Source organism: Mastigoproctus giganteus, chromosome 6 (assembly GCF_048544385.1).
Source record: "Mastigoproctus giganteus isolate SK-2022 chromosome 6, ASM4854438v1, whole genome shotgun sequence".
In the NCBI taxonomy this organism is placed as follows: domain Eukaryota; kingdom Metazoa; phylum Arthropoda; class Arachnida; order Uropygi; family Thelyphonidae; genus Mastigoproctus; species Mastigoproctus giganteus.
The window spans coordinates 42,738,095-42,758,696 of NC_143580.1; the positions used below are offsets into that span (position 1 = coordinate 42,738,095).

Here is a 20,602-nt window from a genome sequence, read left to right on the forward strand (position 1 = left end):
TAAGTCTAAAGTTTTTATGTGTTTTCATAGTATGCTAAGTCTAAAGTTTATTTCATACTTTGCCATGTTTGGAATCTATGTTTATTATAGAGTCTTATGTGTGTGTGTGTGTATATATATATATATTAGTCAATTTTATTTAATGGTATCTGTCTGTAGGGAATTAGGTGTATAAGGACCAAAGTAACAAGTTAGTAAAAGTAAACTAGCTTTAGCCTGAAGGCCTTTTCAGTCTGACTACCACAGAACAAGAAGGAAGTAAGAATCCATTCTCATTTAATCTGATACATACCCATTGGGCTTTGTGTCGCCTATCCCAGTTTGCTGATTCTGACACTATTTTTACAAAATTTGAATTTAACACATTATCTTTTCTTATTTATTAGCTTCTTTTTTTTTTTTTTTTTTTTTTTTTTAAGGAGCATTAGCAACTAAGGCCATATTATGCTGGGAATATGCAGTGGTCATTCCCTGACCTTTCCGCATCCTGCGTATTTGGTGGTGATGGGCTCGAACCCCGGTCTAATCAAGAAGCGTGTGCTACGCACTGCTGCTCCTTCCCACCTGGCTACGGAGGTGCCTTATTTATGAGCACTCCCCATTTAATTTCTATTCATTTCTATACAATCACCTAAAAATTAAAATCAGGCTAAACTGGAATGGGGACAACAGAAACAGGTAGGTATGAGACATTCTTTTAGTCTGGCTTTCGGTCTTTTCAAAACCCCTGAAGAAGTAGCAGGTCGATGACCAAGTGAGAGAAGGTTATTTTCAATTTTCATTGTTTATTATCATTTTTTATTGTTATTTTCATTGTTCATCATCATTTTTTATTTTTTATTCTTATTTCCATTTTCATTAATATAATTTTATATAGGCCTTCCAGGCTAATGCTAGTTTCCTTTTACTAACTTGTTAGTTTGGTCCTTACACACCTAATTCCCTACAGATAGATACCATTAAATACAATTGAATAATATAATTTCCTGCACGCATAAATGTATAATGCCTAATTGCCCTATGTGCAATAGCATTAACGTTGCACACTTGACAGGTACCTATTATGGTAAACTTTACCAAATATCATTTTTATAGTCTTTTTTTATATATATATATATATATATATATATATATATATATATATATATATATATATATATAAAAAAGGTTGAATTTCTTCTCATCCAGTGTGTGTATATATATATATATATACACACTAGTGTTCAAATAAAGTGCATCACCTAGGAATTTCACATTTCTAACCCTTTTTTTGCGATGGTATATGACATTAATGACTAGCATCACAAATAGAAATATAAACAAAAGATATTTATTAATAGTTAAGGCAAAGCTAAGTAATATTTGACAGGTGCTCTCAAAATATTCCAAAATGAGCAATGGCGACTCCATAGCCAGGTGGTCAGGAGAAGCAGTGCGTAGCACACGCTTCTTGATTAGACCGGGGTTCAAGCCCGTGCCCACCAAATACGGAGGATGCGGAAAGGTCAGGGAATGACCACCGCATATCCCACAGCAATATGGCTTTAGTTGCTAATGCTCCTAAAAACCAAAAACAACAACAACAAAATGAGCATTTGCAACCTTTATACATTGACAAGATCAATTTCTGAAGATAATCAACTGATAGTTCGTGGTTCCAAACACGAATTATGGCTTCCTGAAGTTCAAGAAGGGTCTTTGGTTTCTTTCTGGCAACTGCAGTTTCCACACAATGCCAACAGTTCTCTATAGGATTCAGGTCCGGGCTGTTTTCTGGCCAGCTAAGACTTGTAATGGACCGGTCTTTCAACCATTTTTTCACCTGTAACAAGTGTAAACACATTACTGTTGAACCTCTAATGCAGAAATGAAGCTAAAGTAACTATTGAAGTGCCTACTTACGCTTTTCGCCTGATGACAAGGAGCAGAGTCATCCTGAAAGATTCAGTTACTTGGCTGGTTGAAATGGACTCTAATGGTTGACTTGCCTTCCAATTTGCCTTCCAATATAGCCAGGTATCCATTGGCATTTACGGAGCCTTTTATAAATTGCAGGTGACCTACTCCACGATACAAAATGCACCCCCATATCATTTGGCTGGTAGGGAATTTCACTGTAGACATAGTCTGGATGGTATTCTTCACCATGTCTACGGTGAATCGTTTATCTCCCATCAGAGCCATGCAGGTTGAATTTCTTCTCATCCGAGAAAATAACTGACTTCCACTGCCCGGGGATCCATTTGACATGCTCCTTACACCAAATTAATCTGGCCTGTTTCATTTTTTGTGTGAGGAGGGACTTCTCCTTCTTAGGGCGACGGGCTACAAGTTCATTTTTAAAGAGGCATCTTCTGACTGTTACTGCACTTGCTACTACTCCTGTATGTTCTTGTCATTCTCTTTTCAGCTCAGACGAAGAAGCTTTACAGATTTTAAGGCACAGGCACTTCAAAACGCAGTCCTGTTTTGGCATAGAGACTCGTTTGCGTCCAGTTCCTTTTTCCTGTCAGTAGAACCAGTATTCTTGAGTTTGGAAAGAAATCTATTCACTGTCAACTGATTAAGACACTATAAGAAATATGACAGGAAGAACATCCTTCCTCACTTAAAGCAACAATAGCACTCTTTCTTCATGGCGTCAACTGCACGTAACTCATCATCCTGACACAAGCAAGGAATGACTGCAACTCTTGCAGAGCGTGTTTATATAGCTGAAAGTAACAGCTGAAGCAATATTACATAATCACCTGTGTGTGTCAATCTTATCTGATGCAATCTGTAAGAAATATTGCCATATACTTAAGTTATTCGGACGACAACAATTTTCTTGAAATGCATATTATACAAGCTTTGAAACTGTGCCGTCTCGGTGTTGGTATCTGCTGAGAATAAATAACAACAGTCATCTCCACTGGTGAAGTGTTATTTATTTGAGGTAGTACAATACTATGGCAACTCATTGTGAAGGCAGTGACAATATGAGATATAACCAAAACGAAGCCAATCTAATTAATTAATTAATTTAACTATTTTGGTAGATAGCTCTGTTAAAATGATGCATTCTACCTTGTAGCATGAGGCCTGTGCCCTTAAATACTCTATAGTGACTTACTTTCAAGAAGAATAATGTTTAGTCCAAGTAGCTGCACTTATGTAGCTAAAAGGAATCCCCAGGAGTATTATGTTTTATTTTATACAGTTATTGTTTGGTTTTTAGGAGCATTAGCAACTAAGGCCATATTGCTCCGGGATATGCGGTAGTCATTCCCTGACTTTTCCGCATCCTCCGTATTTGGTGGTGATGGGCTCAAACCCCGGTCTAATCAAGAAGCATGTGCTACGCACTGCTGCTCCTTCCCACCTGGCTACAGAGGCGCCTATATACAGTCATACCAAATTCAATCAGATTTTCACATAGTATTCTTTCAAGTAATATCGTCAGTTTTCACAAAAATATTATTTACCATTTTTTTTTGTAGATTTCTATAGATGTAAATCCTTGAACTGTAAAAATTTCAGCTCCCATAATGCATAACATAAAATGCAAATACTCTTCAAGGTAGAGGCTAAAATAGATGTCAGATGAACGGATGAAACTCTAGGCAGAGAAGAAAAATGCATGTTATACATATATATTATCGGGTGATACTGGCGTTTATGTAGATATAAAATAATCTGTAGTCAAGTAACAAAGCAGGTCAGGCAAGCGAAAGCAGATTAAAAGAAATCTTTGGTAAAGGATGCAATACACTAGTAGGTAAACACTAGAGGGAAGGGGATAAATCAAATCGGTCTATTTGATATTGATCATTTGACTGTTGATGATCCTGATTACAAACTGAATGAGTATTTTTCATTTACATTCCCACATAACGATTTCTTTAGGAAATGGGATGGCAGAAGTTTATCAAATTCTAACAGGAAGCTAAATGATTTTGTCCTAACTGAGAGGAAAGTGGAAGAGAAATTAGCATTAGCAGAGGCACACGATGCAAAAAAGCAAACTTATACAGCATAAGACAATAAAAAAAAAAAAATCCCATTTCACCCATCCATTTGCATTAGACATTTGTCTAGTACTTCCTTGAATTTATTTAAGCTATCAACTCCACAATGACATCAGGGCCGACCAGGCTAGCCAGGTGAGTAAAGTGCCTGCCTGCAACCCAAAGGTCCTGGGTTCGAATCCCACCTCGGGCTTGGATCAGAGTAAAATGCAAAAACTTTGGACGGTGCATTATGGCCACAGAAGTTGATGCGCCAACAACTAACAAAAAAAAAAAAAAAATGACAGAAGGCAGTTTGTTCCAGCAATCAACTAACCTCTGGCTTAAGGAAAATTTCCATGCCTCTATTCTACAACTGTGTTTCCTCGATTTGAATTTATGCCCCCTCAGGTTTGTAATTTAGCAAGCAGAAGAATCCCATCAGCACTGAAGCCTGCCCAAACCATTCAAAGCCTTATACACCTCATTGAGATATACTCGCAGGTGCCTACTCCACAGACACAGCAATTTGCAGAACTTAAGCCTTTCTTGATAAGAAGATCACCTCTGGCTTAAGGCAAATTTCCATGCCTCTATTCTACAACTGTGTTTCCTCGATTTGAATTTATGCCCCCTCAGGTTTGTAATTTAGCAAGCAGAAGAATCCCATCAGCACTGAAGCCTGCCCAAACCATTCAAAGCCTTATACACCTCATTGAGATATACTCGCAGGTGCCTACTCCACAGACACAGCAATTTGCAGAACTTAAGCCTTTCTTGATAAGAAGATCAATTCATTCCCATCACCAAATTTGTTGCCCTTCTCTGTACTCGTTCTAGCAACTCTACATCCTTCCTAAAATGAGGCCTCCAGACCTGTACTCAAGGCACAGCCTGACCATTGCCTTAAACAAAGAGATAATCACCTCCTTATCCCTACTAGTAAAATTCCTATACATCATTGACAAGACCCAATTACCTGCTCTGGCAGACTGTCTACACTGCCCAGAAAACTTCATATCTGACTGCACAATTACCTCAGGTCTTTTTCATTCTCTACCACCCTGAGTATAGTATCACACAGTTTGTACGTTTCTCTAGGGGTTACTTCTACCCATATGCAGTGATTTGCATTTATCAATGTTAATCTTCTCAGCCCATCTTCCCAGCTTTTCTAAATCCTGTTGCAGTAGCATACTGCCATTATTGTCATTGACAACCCTGTCAACCTTTGTAACTTTGCAAACTTGGACATTAAGCGTGATATATCTTCATCAATATTATGGATAAATATAAAAATCACCGATAAACCCAACACTGAACAGTAGGGGACTCCACTAATTACATTAGTCCATGACTTGCAGTGTCCATTCATTACCACTCTTTGTCGTCTCCCACTCAACCATCCTTTCATCCATTGTAGCAACTTTTAATGCCATACTGCTCCAATTTGTACAGCAGTCTTCCATGTGCAACAGTATCAAAAGCTTTTCAAAAATCCAAGTATATAATATCAAAATTATTTTTTTCATCCAGTTCCTTTGTGACCACATCATAGTATCCAGTCAAATTGGTTGTGCAAGACTTTCCCTTAACAAACCCATGCTGCGTCTGAATTATTACTGCAGTCTTGTCTAGATGATCCTGCAATGCTTCTTTCACCAGTGACTCCATTTTCCCCAGAACAGAAGTTAAACAGGTCTGTAATCCTTTGTGAATTCAGGATACATTTGCACATCTTCAGTCCATGGGGACCTCCTCTGACTCTACGGATGCTCTCATAATTATGGCTAAGGGTTTGCTTACTTCCCTCACTCCCTCTTTCAGTATAACTGGATAGATTCCATCTGTCCCAGGTGCCTTTTTTATGTTTAACTTCAACAATTTCTCTTCTACTTTGCTCTCTGTTATTACAAAATTACCTAGCTCCCTGTTAGAGTTTAGTAAACTTCCTTACAGAATTCCTCATGTGTGAATGTAGATGCAAAATACTCATTCAATTTGTCAGCTATCTGAGCATGTTGTCAACAGTCAAACCACCAACATCAAGTGGACCAATCTGATTCATTGTCTTTCTTCTAGTGTTTATATAAGTAAAGAAGTCTTTGTTGTTTTTATTTGCATCCTTTGCCAAGGATTTCTCGTAATCAGCTTTTGCTTGCCTAACCTCCTTTATGACTTAATTATAGACTAGCTTATATCTGCCATAGGCTTCTATGTCTCACCTGATAATTTATATGTATCCCATGAATTTTAATTCTCTGCCACGAGCCTCATTAGTTCATCTGACATCCATTTAGGTCTAAATCTTGAACAGTATTTCTTAGTTGGTATGAAAAGCCTATTAGCTTACAAGATTAATTCCTTGAAGGCTTCCCATTTAGAATTTGCTGTTTTTAACATCATCAGTTGATCCCACTGTATAGAATTTAAAAACTGTCTGAGACCACTGTAGTCACCTTTACAAAATCAAAAATCCTTCCCTTTACCCCTTAATGGTAGTTACATCTTTAAGTAAATCTCACATCAGTAGACTGTAATCACTGTCACCTAGTGGTTCTGAAAATTCCTAATGTATGAATCGTCACTGATGATAATTAGATCAAAAGTATTACTCCCTCTGGTTGCCGCTCGAACACATTGCTGTAGAAAACAATCCTCCAATAAATCCACAAAAGTCTTTCTAGTGTGCGAGTGACCAAACACAAGTTCCAGTCAATATCTGGAAAGTTAAAATCTCCCAATACAAGACATTCTGATTTATTGGCCCACTCTATTTCTCTGCACAATTGTTCGTTCATGGTGTCAAACACTGATTGAAGGACTGACGACAGACTAAAGGAACCCATGATGATGATGATGGTGTCAAACAATTGTGCGAACAATTGTTTGACACCATGTGTCTGATATCCCAACAATATCTGCCTTTGATGTCGTGATCAGCACTTCAAATTCATCAAATTTATTTACTATACTTCTAGAATTGGTGTATATGCAAGTGTACATGCACCTGTTCTTACTCTTAGTTACCCTAACACAGCCCATGTATTTACTTGTTCCGTGAAGACTCCCAGCAGCTCTTGAAATCCCCAGCAATTTGCTCTCTAGGCTGCCGCTACTATTAATCTTTCAGTCTGTTGTTCTACAACTTTTCATAATTTATTAATTATTATTTTTTCTTTCCAGACCGAAATATATGTATAATATTGCCATTAAACATTTTTTTTGAAATTCGCTTTAATATTTAGCCTAATAGATTATGGATTTTGGTACACCCTGTATCTACAACAGTTTTTTTGCATCAACAGTTATTTTGCATTGATATTTACAAATGAAAAACCTTTTGTGGCAACAGGAAATTGTGGGATCGAAGTTGAAAAATATGTAATTAATGATATTCAAATTTCGCAAGATTATTTAATGAAAAAACTCTCGAGCCTACAGGCCAGTAAGGCTCCTGGAGTTGATGAAATATACCCTATAATCTTACGGGAGGCGGCAAGTGAGTGCATTGAACCATTGAGGCTAATTATGCGAGCATCACTAGACTCTGGGGAGATTCCCTTGGATTGGAACAGTGCCAATGTATCTCCCATACATAAGGGTGGTTCTAAGAGTGAAGTGAGAAATTATCGACCTGTCATTCTGACTTCAGTGGTAGGGAAAATCATGGAGGCAATGATCAAGGGTGGAATTCAGGATCATTTGGATCGAATTGAAATTCTCAAGGATACTCAGCATGGTTTTGTAAAGGGAAAATCATGTTTAACAAATCTGGTTCGCTATTTCGAAAGGGCCACTCACGAGCTGGATTTAGGGAATAATTTCGACATTGTTTATTTAGATTTCAGCAAAGCTTTTGACTCAGTCCCACATGAGTGGTTGCTTTATAAGCTGGAACAGGTTGGAATCACTGGGAAAATCCTTAGACGGATAGCAGGATGGCTTCAGGGCAGGAGGCAGAGGGTTGTGATAAATGGCTATTCCTCAGATTGGGTTGATGTAAGAAGTGGGGTTCCCCAAGGATCAGTATTAGGACCACTGTTGTTTTTAATTTTCATAAACGACATTGATGAAGGGATAGAGGGCGTGATGTCTAAATTTGCAGATGATGTTAAAATTGATACAGTAGTTAAGCTGGCACTGTTCCTCTTAAGCTGGCACTGGTGATTGCACCAAAGTTTAAGAGGTGCAATCACCATTCCATTAGCATTACTTATTTAACTAATGGCTTACAAATCTGTAATTACCTATTTTGTCCATTGAATTACCCTTGTGATTAATAGGAAGGAGACATCAGCACGCCTTCAGTATGTAAGAATTTCTTCTGAATTCAAGGTTGCTCACATTATTTTGTTAAAAATTTGATTACCTCTTTTTCTGCTGTTTTTTATATAATTGGATAGCTTCATCAATTTCTCTTCTTGCGTCATTTTAGTTATCATAAAATTATTTAACTCCCAGCCAGTATTAGATAAACTTCTGGTATCCCTATCTCTGAAAAGTTTATGAATCATTTATTCAGTTTGTCAGTGATATGGACTGAATCATTAATAGTTATGCTTCATATGAAGTGGAGACTAGTGTGATTCATCTTTCCTTCTAGGGTTAACATAAGCAAAGAGTTCTCTGCTATTTTTGCTTGTTGCACACTTAACTAATGACTTCTCAATCTGCTTTAGCATGCCTGACTTGAGTCACTTTATTACAGACTGATGATTTATACTTATTGTGAAGGATATAAAGCAAATAAACTGTGCAGTACAGCTCTTTTTATTATTATTTTATTTTATTTATTTATTTTTTTTCATTAATATGGATGGCAGTAATAAAAGAAAACCACTTATTTTGGGCAAATCTGCAATGCTTTCTGTTATTTTTATGAAATAGTGTGGATGGTGCAATGCAGTCAGTGAATAGCTAGTAGACTTGTTACAAAATGGCTGCACAAGTGAAAAGTTTTGCTGATGCTTGACAACTATGCAGCACTTTGTGTTCTCCTTTTTATGAAGTTCAGCCACTAGACCAAGGCATAAATGACCTTTAAATATGTCAAAATTTCATGTTACCATAATGTATTATAATTAAAATTGTTTATAAATCAATAATACAAAGAATCTTAAAAAAAAAAAAAAATCCTGAAATATGGTTTTCACCCTGTGTAATGATTAGAGATACCTGTACCTGAATGTTGAAACCTTGCCAGTTGTGGTGGTTACATTCCTGAAAATCTGTGATCAGCAAACTTAAAGACTGGGAAAAGTAAGATAAGGTTCTCATTCAGAAGACATCAATGTTTTAAATATATTTTAATAATGATATGTTTTACACACTTTGAATGGCCATTGATTTTACTAATATGCTGAGTTTAAATATAGAGGTCATCTGATTACAGCTTGTTTGCATATTTGTATGATATTCATAATATCAATAAAGATATCTAAAAATTAGTGCTTCACAAATTTCCACCATTTTTTAGCCTTTTTTTTAATCAGTATTAAATTTGATATATTATTATGACATGGATTTGTATTTGCAAGATCACTGCTGGCATTTTTTTATTTTATATTATTTGTTTAATATGATTTTTTTTTATTTTATATTATTTGTTTAATGCAATTAAAGGAAGGTCGAAAGAATATTGTGAGCAGCTCTTCATAGCACCTACTGATACTAACAATCTGCCACTCCATTTCCAAGGGTGCAATCATGAACCAGTTCCACTGAAGGAAGGAAGAAGTCAAAAAAGCCATCAGAGAACTGACGTGGGGCAAGTCACCATTGATGAAATCCCAGCAAAAGTGATTAAAGCTACAGATGTTAAGGGTACTGAGTTTTTTCATAAAATGATTGTAAAATTTGGGAAATAGGACAGTGGCCAGCAGACTGGAAGAAATCAGTTTTCATTCCCTACCAAAAAAGATGATTTGAAAATTTACTCAAATTATAGGACTATTAGCCTAATTTCTCATGCTAGCAAAATTCTTCTTAAAATCATACTAAACAGAATTTCAAAGAAACTTGAAGAGGAAATGCCAGAAGAGCAAGTAGGTTTCAGAAAGGGCAGAGGAACCAAGGATCAGATCTTAAGTCTGTGACTGATTATTGAAAAATGCAAAGAATTCAATGTTCCAGTCATTTTATGTTTTATAGATTATTCAAAAACATTTGATTGTGTTCAACATGAGAAACTATGGGAAACAATGACTAATATGGGATTTTCCAATCCACATAATTCAGCTGATTAAACTACTATACTTGGAATATGAAGGGACTGTAAGAACCAACATGAGAAACACAGAACTTTTCAAAATCGGTAAAGGTGTCAGGCAGGGCTGCATTCTGTCACCTCACCTTTTTAATCTTTATGCCAAAGATATTGTGCGCGAAGCTTTGGAAGATTTGGACACTGGCATAAAAATTGGAAGACTGAAGATAACCTACACTAATTTGCAGTTCCAAGGATCATCTTAAAGAAACTCTGAGGAGAATATTTGAAGCAAATAAGAAAAAAGGACTGTTTCTGAACGTGAGTAAAACTAAAATTATGGTGATTGGTGATAATCCTGGTTCCAGTAAAGTGAAGGTTAATGGGCAGGATATCAGAGGAGTTGATGAATTTGATTACTTAGGGTCAAGAATTAATAAAAATGGTGACTGCTCAAATGATGTAAAGAGACAAGAGGCAATTGCTAAAATGCTGGTCACTGATCTGACGAAATTATGGAGAGGTCAAGATCTGTCCCTAAAGAAGAAAGTGAGAATCATTGATTCGTTAATTTTTCCAGTTGCCACTTATGGACATGAAGGATGGAATCTGAAAAGAGTTGACAGGAAGAAAATTGAGGCATTTTAAATGTGGTGTTACAGGAAAATACTGCTAATTTCTTACCTTGATCGAAGAACAAATGAGTGGGTACTGAATAAAATTGGCAGGCCCAAAATTTCTTCTTTGTAGCACCAACAGAAGAAAACTCAAATTTTTTGGACACATACCAAGGAGGGAAAACTTTCTGTTGAAGAATATAATGGAAGGTAAAATCAAGGGGAAGAGGAGCAGAGGAAGACCTGCAACTAGGTGGAAGGATGAGATCAGTGAACTTCTATGCAGTACAGTTTACATTACCACTCATAGAGCACACGATCAATGCAGTTGGATGAATTCGTTGGTGACCACAACAGCTCCTCATGGAGCTGCGTGGCTAGAAGAAGAAGATATGCGTTTAATTAAGAAAGACAAGTTTCCATAGGATGTGTAGTTTATAAATTAATTAAAACAGTAATTATGTGTATAAATAGTGTAGAATAAAATGGTAATTTAAAACCACTGTGCAATAGTTACAGCAAATCAAGTCCATACAGCAAATGGAGTCCATATCTATTTTTCTGAAATAATTTCCAAGTACGTTATGGTCTACATTCCTATATGCAACTTTAATAAGATTCTACTTCTCAGGACAGAAAATTGTAAGATTAGTGTTGATGTTATCCATGAATGATGAAGTGCCTAGCCTAATGAGCATGACAAGAAACACACCATTGATCGGTGAAGCCCTGTTTTATTTTTATCCCTGACAGAAAATTCATTTCTGAGATAAAATTGTATTACTTATCAAGAGAAAGTGAATTATCCACACAATTATACTGCATTAATTATTATCATGGTGCAGTTTTGTGATAATTCACTTCTCTTTGTAGTAGCCTATAAAGACAATGGCCCGTTTAAAAGATTGATTGATGTACTGTTTATATTTTACACCTATACTGTATAATGATTAAAGAAAGCTCATTTTATATGCTATTTTTAAATGCATTGCTTTGTTTTATTAAACTGATCTTAATTGATGTGTAGGTGCATTTTTTTTTAACTAAAAATTTAACTTTAACATTCAAGTAAAGAATTGAATAGTTGTTTTTAATTTTATTTCAGGTTTGCTTGCCTAGGTATATTACTAGGAAGACAGTAAGTATAAATTTTAAAATTATAATCAAACTTTTTTATACAGTTTTAAATAACTTAAATGTTAGATTTACTAAAAGAAGCTCTGCTAAATCTTTTAGTATATCTGCAATAAATTTGTAACTGGAAACTTAGCTGTAATTTTCTCAATATGATGGTACTATAAAATGATATGTAAAATTTGCTTGTCATTTATGCAATCTTTAAACATGATTTATTTTTACTATAGGATTTCAAGTGTATTTTATCACAGTCAATGAAATCAAATCAAATTTCGTACACTTTACTTGTGTTCAATTTTGATCATAGGAAGACTTTCTGATAATGGTATTTATCTTTAATTTGAACATAAGCCCGAGCCTTAGTGCTGAGATGGCGCCTCCATAGGCAGGTGGGAAGGAGCAGCAGTGCGTAGCACACGCTTCTTAATTAGACCGGGGTTCGAGCCCTTCACCACAAATACGGAGGATGTGGAAAGGTCAGGGAATGACCACCGCATATCCCAGAGCAATATGGCCTTAGTGGCTAATGCTCCTAAAAACCAAATAACAACAACTTAGTGCTGAGGACTTGGAGCACAATTTTCAATGTGAGCAGAAAGTCTATGATTGAAATCAAATGCAGGTAAAGTGTGCAAATTTAATATAGTTTTTTTTTTAGATTGAATTGCCAGGCCCTAATTACAGGCCTCCTAAATAAGTTCTCATTGCTTTCATCTTCACAAATGTTTTGCGATTATGAATTTAATTCCTGTACATTTTATGTCTTATTCTCCAGAATATGTACTTGCAAACTTTGCCAGTTTACCAGAAGATTTCTGAAAATGTCTTTTATGTATATATAGAGAATTGACTTTTCTTCTGGATTTCAGTTACGTTTTTCAAATGTGAATTTACGAATTTTATAAATATGGGCTTTAAGGTCGCTGTTAGATGGTTCTGTCATCTTTAGTGCATACATTACACTGTATGATTTTGTTTGCATGTTTCAAATGGTTGCATAGTCTCAGTGGTTTCTGCAATTTGTGTCCTTCTATGGTTGTCTAACTTTTATATATATATTATTTATTTATTTATTTATTATTATTATTTTTTAATGAAAACCCAAAACAAGAGAGGTATTAGAACCTATCCTATATTACTTAGTACCATGCATGGGCTGAAAGTTGAAAAGATGAAAGAAGATACGTGTTGACATTCGACTTGAACTTCTCTAGATTGTAATTTTCAGAAATATGTATGAACGAAGGTTGTTCCAGAAAACAGAAGTTGAATGAATAAATGAGGAAGAAGAAAAGTTGGTTCTGTTAGTTGGACAGTAAAAGGATGTTGACCAGTTGTGGCACGTGTTCAAACTGCTTTGAAAAAGAGAGAGAGAGGAGGAATTATAGAAGCCAATTGAGAAGAACAGTGCCCATGGAAGTGTCTATAGAAAAGGCATGTAGCAGAAACAGAACGTCTATGAGACAAAGATTAGTGAGACTGTTAGAGATGAGTCATAAATTAACCTAACTGTCCTCTTTTGAATGGAAACTAGAAGCCTGAGATAGGTTTTTGGGGCACTGCCCCAATTGTGGGAACAATATTCCATGGTAGGGAAGATTTGCGATTTGCACAAAGTGAACAGCTGTTTGGGAAAAAAGTAATGCCAAGAGCAAAAAAGAAAACCCAGTTTTTTAGATTCAGAGAAAGCAATATTTGTAATGTGCTTATGCCAGTAGAGATATATGATCTTGCCTAGAAATCAATGTCATCGAAGATAAGATGGGAGCAGAAGAATCGTTTTTGCAAGATATGACAGGACTCAGTTTTAGAGGGATTGAAATCAACTGTTATCTTTGTCCCAGTGGAAAATTACCTGGATTTCAGCATTTAAAGAACTAGTAGTGAATATTTGAGAAGTTGAAGCTGTATGTGCAGGGCAAGGTTTCTCAAACTAGAAGGTAGAATGCAATGTGCTATCATCAACAAAACTATGGATAGGATTTCCATTCATTGGATGAAGGTCATTAATATACAAGCGGAAAAGAATGGGAGAAAGCACTGAACCTTGGGGAACATCAGCATTAGTTGAGAAGTTAAGGACAGAGAGCCATTGACCATCACTCGCAATGAGCAGTCAGAGAGAAAACTGGTTACCCAATTACAAAAAACAGTTGGCAAACCATAAGATGAAAGCTTATTTAGAAGACCTTTATGCCAAACATGATCAAAAGACTTAGAAATGTCAAGAACAACTGCTTGAGCTTCACTAGATTTTTCCATTGAATTTGTCCATAGATGGGTAGCGTAAGCCAGAATATCACCAGCGGATCGACACTGACATAATCCATGCTGGCAAGTGTTGATCAGATGGAAAGTTTATAGGTAGTTTAAGAGCTTGCAGTTAATTGATTTCTCCATTACTTTAGAAAGAGTGGAAGAAAGTGCAATGGGACAATAATTGGATGGGAGGATTTGTCATCCTTTTTAGAAAATGGCTGGATATGAGCAAATTTCAAACAGAAGGAAGAACAGCTTTGGAATAAGAAAGTGGAAAAAAAGGAGACAGAACAGGAGTAAGTTCAGAAGCACAAGTATTGAGAACAAGTGGAGAAATACCATCAGGACCTGGAGCTTTCTTAGCATCAAGGTTGTTTAAAATCCTTCTAGCATCCTTTTTATGTCAGGATTTCAGAGTGGTGGGAGTTGGTTTACCAAGATCATTACACAAGGTCATCGATATTAGTTGAAAGAAAAATACGATGCTAGCAGATCAGTTTTATCTTTGGCTGAAGTGGCAATAGAACCATCTGGTTTTGATAGAGGTGGGAACAGAGATGAGCAAGAGCCCAGAATGCTCAACTGTCATTTGGACAAGAAGCAAATTTTCTACTCTTAGCAGGCGCCTCCATAGCCAGGTGGGAAGGAGCAGCAGTGCGTAGCACACGCTTCTTGATTAAACCAGGTTTGAGCCCGTCACCACCAAATACGGAGGATGCGGAAAAGTCAGGGAATGGCCACCGCATATCCCGGAGCAATATGGCCTTAGTTGCTAATGCTCCTAAAAAAAAACAGAAAAATCTACTCTTAGCGTTTTCGTAATCTAATTTGGACTGATTAATAACTGCTTTACAATCGTTGCGAGCTTTGGTGTAGGCAGAAAATGAATCTGTAGATTTGGATACAAGCCAATTACAATATGCAACATTTTTCTCTTGAACAGCCTTAAACTCATTTATTGGAAAACGAAGTTTTAGATAAAGGACTACACATCTAGGCAGAGTGGAATAAAGGATTCCATCCCTCCAAGAAAAATTTCGCTGACACGATAAGAGCAAACCTTGACATCAGAAGATTTGAAACAGTAATCCGACCAAGGAAAAGAAATCTCGTAGATCATTCCATTTTGCATTCTTGTAATGCCAAACATGAGGTTAAGAATGGTCACAAGATAAAGGCTACACTGGAGAAGAGGCCATCACTAAGTTATGATCTGAGGTGCCTTAGAGACCACTCACCTTAGCTGTGTACTTAGAAGGGTTGGTTGAGAGAAAAAGATTAGATTAGGTTGTCTAGTTTTTTTTAAAATGATATATAAATATTAATTAATAATATATACAGACAGGAAACACATGGACTCAGAAGCTACCACAAAGTTATTACAGTTGTGTGCATTTATTCTCAATCATTTCTCTCCGTGTAACAACTTTTATTAAAAAAATAAATAAATAAAAATACTAGAAATCTTAAACGAGTCTGATATTTAAAATAAATGGGGGAAACAATTTTTTATATATGTAACCTATCATTGTAGCTCTTTTAATTTTATTGATGTCAAGTTTACACATCTGTTATTTCTTATTTTGTGTAAGAAATCAATGAAAATATGTGTAAAATATTTCAGACTCAAGTTCAAAAAGATGTGCAACGTATGCGTAATATTGGAATTTCAGCTCACATTGATTCAGGAAAGACAACCTTAACTGAGAGACTGCTGTTTTATTCAGGTCGTATTGCAGAAATGCACGAGGTAAGTTAAAATTATCAGTTAAATTTTTCAGTAGGCACATGCACGATACAGTGAGCTATTTAGTTAACTCCTAAAATGTAATTTTTTTTTAGCTTTTCTCCAGAACCAGTATTACTGTCATGTGCTAGTTCATAATTAACAGGGCTCTAAAATAGCCCTTTATTTATTAAATTTTTTTTATTTATTATAAAGTACTTGCGTTTTTGAAGCTGTGGCTCTTGCAAGAAACTACTTTTAACTTCTGTCATTATATTTTGCTATCTCTACTATTTCTAATTGAGGCTGTTAGAAATAATAGAGATATACCCTTTTCTGTATTGTAGTAATTAGAGTACAGTAACTTTATCTGTACTCCATTTTTTCTGAGTAGTGGAAAACTGACTAGGCCTGACGTAGTCGAGTGGTCAGGGGCAAGAGTGCATAACACGCATTCCTTGAGTGGACTGGGGTTCAAGCCCGTGACTACTAAATACGATAAATATTTGTATTGAAGATTTATTGTAAACTCTACTGACTTGGTTGTCGTGCCAGAGTATAAACAGAAAAATTAATATTGATGGCCTGACGTAGCCAAGTGGTCAAGAGCGCGAGTGCAGTAGCACAAGCTCTTTGAGTGGACCGGGGTTCAATCCCGTGACTACTAAATACGATTAACATTTGTATTGATTGATTTATTGTAAACTCCACTGACCTGGTGGTCGTGCCGGAGTATAAACAAGGACATTATAACTGAGTGACTATATATCATTTTATTCCAGTAATGTGATAAACTGAGGGGTGCAAAGTGTTTTAGAAGCAGTCTTAAAAAATCTGCTGTTAAAAATTCCTTCTCTATTTTTTTTATCTTCTCTTCCCCAAGTGGACTATTCCTTTATCTCTTTATCCTGGCTTCCCCTAACTCTTGGGTGTTTTTTTTTTTAACGAAAACCCCAAACACGAGAGGTATTAGAACCTATAGCACTTAGTACCATGCATTGGCTAAAGGTTGAGAAAATGAAAGAAAATACTTGTTGACATTAAATTTGAACTTCAATAGATTATAATTTTCAGGAAATTACAATCTACATTTCGTGTTTTAAGTTGGGCATTGTAGTAGTAGTAGTGGTGGTGGCAAATGATGCAAGAAAGCAGGCTTATATGGCATCAGCCAAAAAAATAAAATTAAATTTAAAAAAAAGCACCTCCCATTTCACCTGTTCATTCCCTCCAATAGTTTTTCTAGTTCTTTCTCAAATTTATTCAACCCATCCCCTTCCACAACAACAGAGGAAGCTTGTTACAATCAACCACCTGCTGACTGAAGGCAAACTTCTGCACATCTATCCTGCAACCATCCTTCCTCAATTGAATTTATATCCCCTCGTGGGTGTAGTCTCAGCAAGTGGAAGAATGCCATTAACATTCAGCTTACTCAATCCGAGGCTTTAAACACCGCAATCAGATCTCTTCGCAGGTACCTAGTCTCAAGTTGCTGTGATTTGCAGAACTGAAGCCTTTCTAGGTAAGAGCACCCTTTTGTTCCCTTCACCAGTCTGGTTGCCCATCTCTGCACCCATTCCAGCAAATCTACATCCTGCCTAAAGTGAGGCCCTCAGACCTGTATATAGTACTCAAGATGTGGCCTAAAAATTGTATGTGATATTCAGTGGGATTTCATTTCTCTTTAGCTGGATGTGGCCTTTCTAATGTTTCCTAATTTGCAGGCTGTACTTTCAGTACAGATTCACAACTTGAAAACATGAAAAAGTTCCATCTATCGTCCATTCTGATTGATTATAGAACTATGGCTGTTTGAATTTTGAAAAATGATTATGGAGTTTTCCATGTAAGAAATAATTAAAATTAAAAAAAAAAAAAAAAAAGAGTAAATATGTGCCTAATATGAATAAAAATTTTACTAACTGTGTGTTTCTGTATTCTTATTTATTATTTTTTATCATTGATATCATAGTGAGGTAAATTTCTGTTATTCTTCTACAAACATTGATAACTCCATATCCATTTTCTAAAATTCAAACTGCCGTAGCTCTATAACTGTTCAAAATTGGACATATGTTTATACAAATATTTTTTAGTATTTTTAGAATATGAGTTGTTCCTGAAAGTATGGCTTCATGTGTTTTGAAACAATCTGTATATTCCATCAATGTTAATCCATTGGTGGCAGCTGGACAAATTTCAAGGAAAAGTTTGCAACCGGGCTAGCCGGGTGGGTAAAGTGCCTGCCTGTCAACCCAAAGGTTGCAGGTTCAAATCCCACCTCGGGCTTGGATCAGAGTAGCAAAAACCTTGGGAGGTGCATAATGGCCACAGAAGCCAATGCGCCAACAACTTAAAAAAAAAAAAAAAAAAGTTTACAGAAACTTTAGCAGTTGCATTTAACATTTTTTTTTATTTTTGTTTCAGTTGTGTTCAGTATGAAGGTTTTCTATCTTTTCTGCCTTCCTGTTTGTGTAGTTGGGTAGCTAGTTTCCTCCCTAACTGCTCACTGTGCATGTATGCGTGCCAAATAGTATTGGCTGTCTGTCCTTCAACTTCTTAGCTACTACTGGAATTTCCCAAGATTCTGTTCATTTGCTTGCTATTTTTATTCACATAGTGACTTCTTCATTTACTCAAGGGTTACATTCCAGAATGTAACCCTTGCTCAATTTAAATTCACACATAATGTAAATAATCATCAAAAAATGCAATAATAGGCCCATGAGAGTAACTCTCACATGTAGCTAAGTTACCCCTACCGGTACATACCATTCATTTTCTTTGGTTAGAAGACTGGGCACTCTAAAGAAAATGATGAGCAACCAAAGAGATTCATTCATCTTTATTGATTTACTTATTTTTTTGTACAGTAAGAAAAAGTATGTTCACTATAACCAACATATATAATACAACACAAACAATAATTGAGAGAGAGATTGGGGTGGAGGGTAGCCTTAGGCAGATTGATGAAATGGATTGTCATGGTCAGATTCAGACCAGATAGGTTGGAGTGTTATGATAACCCTGGAGATGGAAGGTTCACTTGACTGCTCCCTTGAAAAAGGAATCCAGAGTTGCTTTGCACATTGCCTCTTCTCACACAACAACTCATACTAGCAACCAAGTTCTAGCGTAACTTTACATTGCAATTTAGAGCTTCGTTCAAGGTTAGGGTCTGTGTCGGCTAATAGATTTAGGCCTTCATCTTAAAAATTTAATTCTTTCGATATATCACTGTCAGGCTCCATACTTATTTAACCTCTGGGCTTTCACTTGCTTCTGCCTCTTGAATGTGGTACTGCTCTAGTGCAAACAGATCTTCACTTGACTTGACAATTCTTGATGATGCGAATTAATTAAATAATTGACATCAGTTGCCTCCACCTCAGCGAACCCTATCACCCATTTGTTTTTATTTTGTGTATAATCTTCATCAGTATCAGAGAGCCTTTGAAGGAGTTGCTAAGATATGAACATAACTTATGCCATGAACTTTGAATACAGTTATGTGGAACTTCACGCCATGCAGCATCAACAAATTTTAAAGTATCTTTTATATTGAAGGCTTGCCAATATTGCCACACACTCATATGTTTGTGGTCAAGCTTGTCAATTAGATCAGCCAGAATTTGCTTTAAATACTGAGCCCTAAAAGATTAATCACATATTGAGGTTGTATTTGCTGGGGAAAAAATAGTCTTGATATTGGAACAGACATCAACAATACTGGGTGGATGGCTTGTTGCATTATTACAAATAAGTAAGATATTGAATGGAATTCCTTCTGCCGTGTAATACACTTCCAATTCTGGTAATAACTGAGATCCATGATAACTTGAAAATAACAGCAGTCATCTGCCCTTTAGGGTTTGAGTATCAGTACACAGGCATGCTTGTATGATCTGTCATAACCTTTAAGGGCACGAGGGCATTTGATAGTGGTAAATGCACACAGGTTTCAGTTTATGTCCCACCATATTAGCACCAAATAGAAGTGTATCCAATTGTTTGTTGCCTTAAAGCCAGGTGGAGTCTTTTTCCGCAATGGAAATATGTGTGATCAGGCATTATTTTCAAAGATAAACCTGTTTCATCAAGGTTGCATATCTGTTGGGGTATGTACTCCCCCTCTCTTGGAGCTTCCCATAAATATGGTTGCAGTGCGTTATTTTAAATTTACATAATTTAAACAAGCATAAAGTAAGCAGTCACTGTATATATATTAATGATCTTCCAGTGGGTTTAATTCAATTCCATAATTTTTCCACTGTGTACTCCATTCCTCCTTCCAGTTCAGAAAATTGCTCTGCACAAAAGCTGCAGCTTTCTACATATTCAAGAGTCCTGGCAGAGTCCTTCAAGACTTGAAGGACTCTGCCAGGCTTTAGGGGGAAAATTTCTATCAGCTTGGCCCACACTTGTAGGTAGAAGGAATTTGTTTTGTAGAGACAGGATACACTTAAACAAAGGTGGTGCAAAAGTTTTTACCAGTATTATTGAGGATACCTTAAAGGTTCAGGAAAACTGCTAGTTAGGGGGGGGGGGATGTGGGTAATACTGACACGTGTTTATCTGATAATACTGGACATATTATCTAGATGTTCTGGCGGCAGAAACGTTTCAAGTGAGCGAGTAGCTAATGCCAGGGAAGAGAGCCTAA

General features: G+C 36.3%; 1 protein-coding gene across 1 annotated transcript in view; it reads left to right on the plus strand.

Moving 5' to 3' along the window:
- Positions 1 to 20,602, plus strand: part of mEFG1 (mitochondrial translation elongation factor G 1) — a 154,524-nt gene that overhangs the window by 8,191 nt on the left and 125,731 nt on the right. The window contains exons 2-3 of the mRNA XM_090375087.1: positions 11,920 to 11,952; positions 15,835 to 15,960. Of these exons, the coding sequence (XP_090231213.1) occupies positions 11,920 to 11,952; positions 15,835 to 15,960 (159 nt within the window). The remainder of the gene's footprint in view (positions 1 to 11,919; positions 11,953 to 15,834; positions 15,961 to 20,602) is intronic.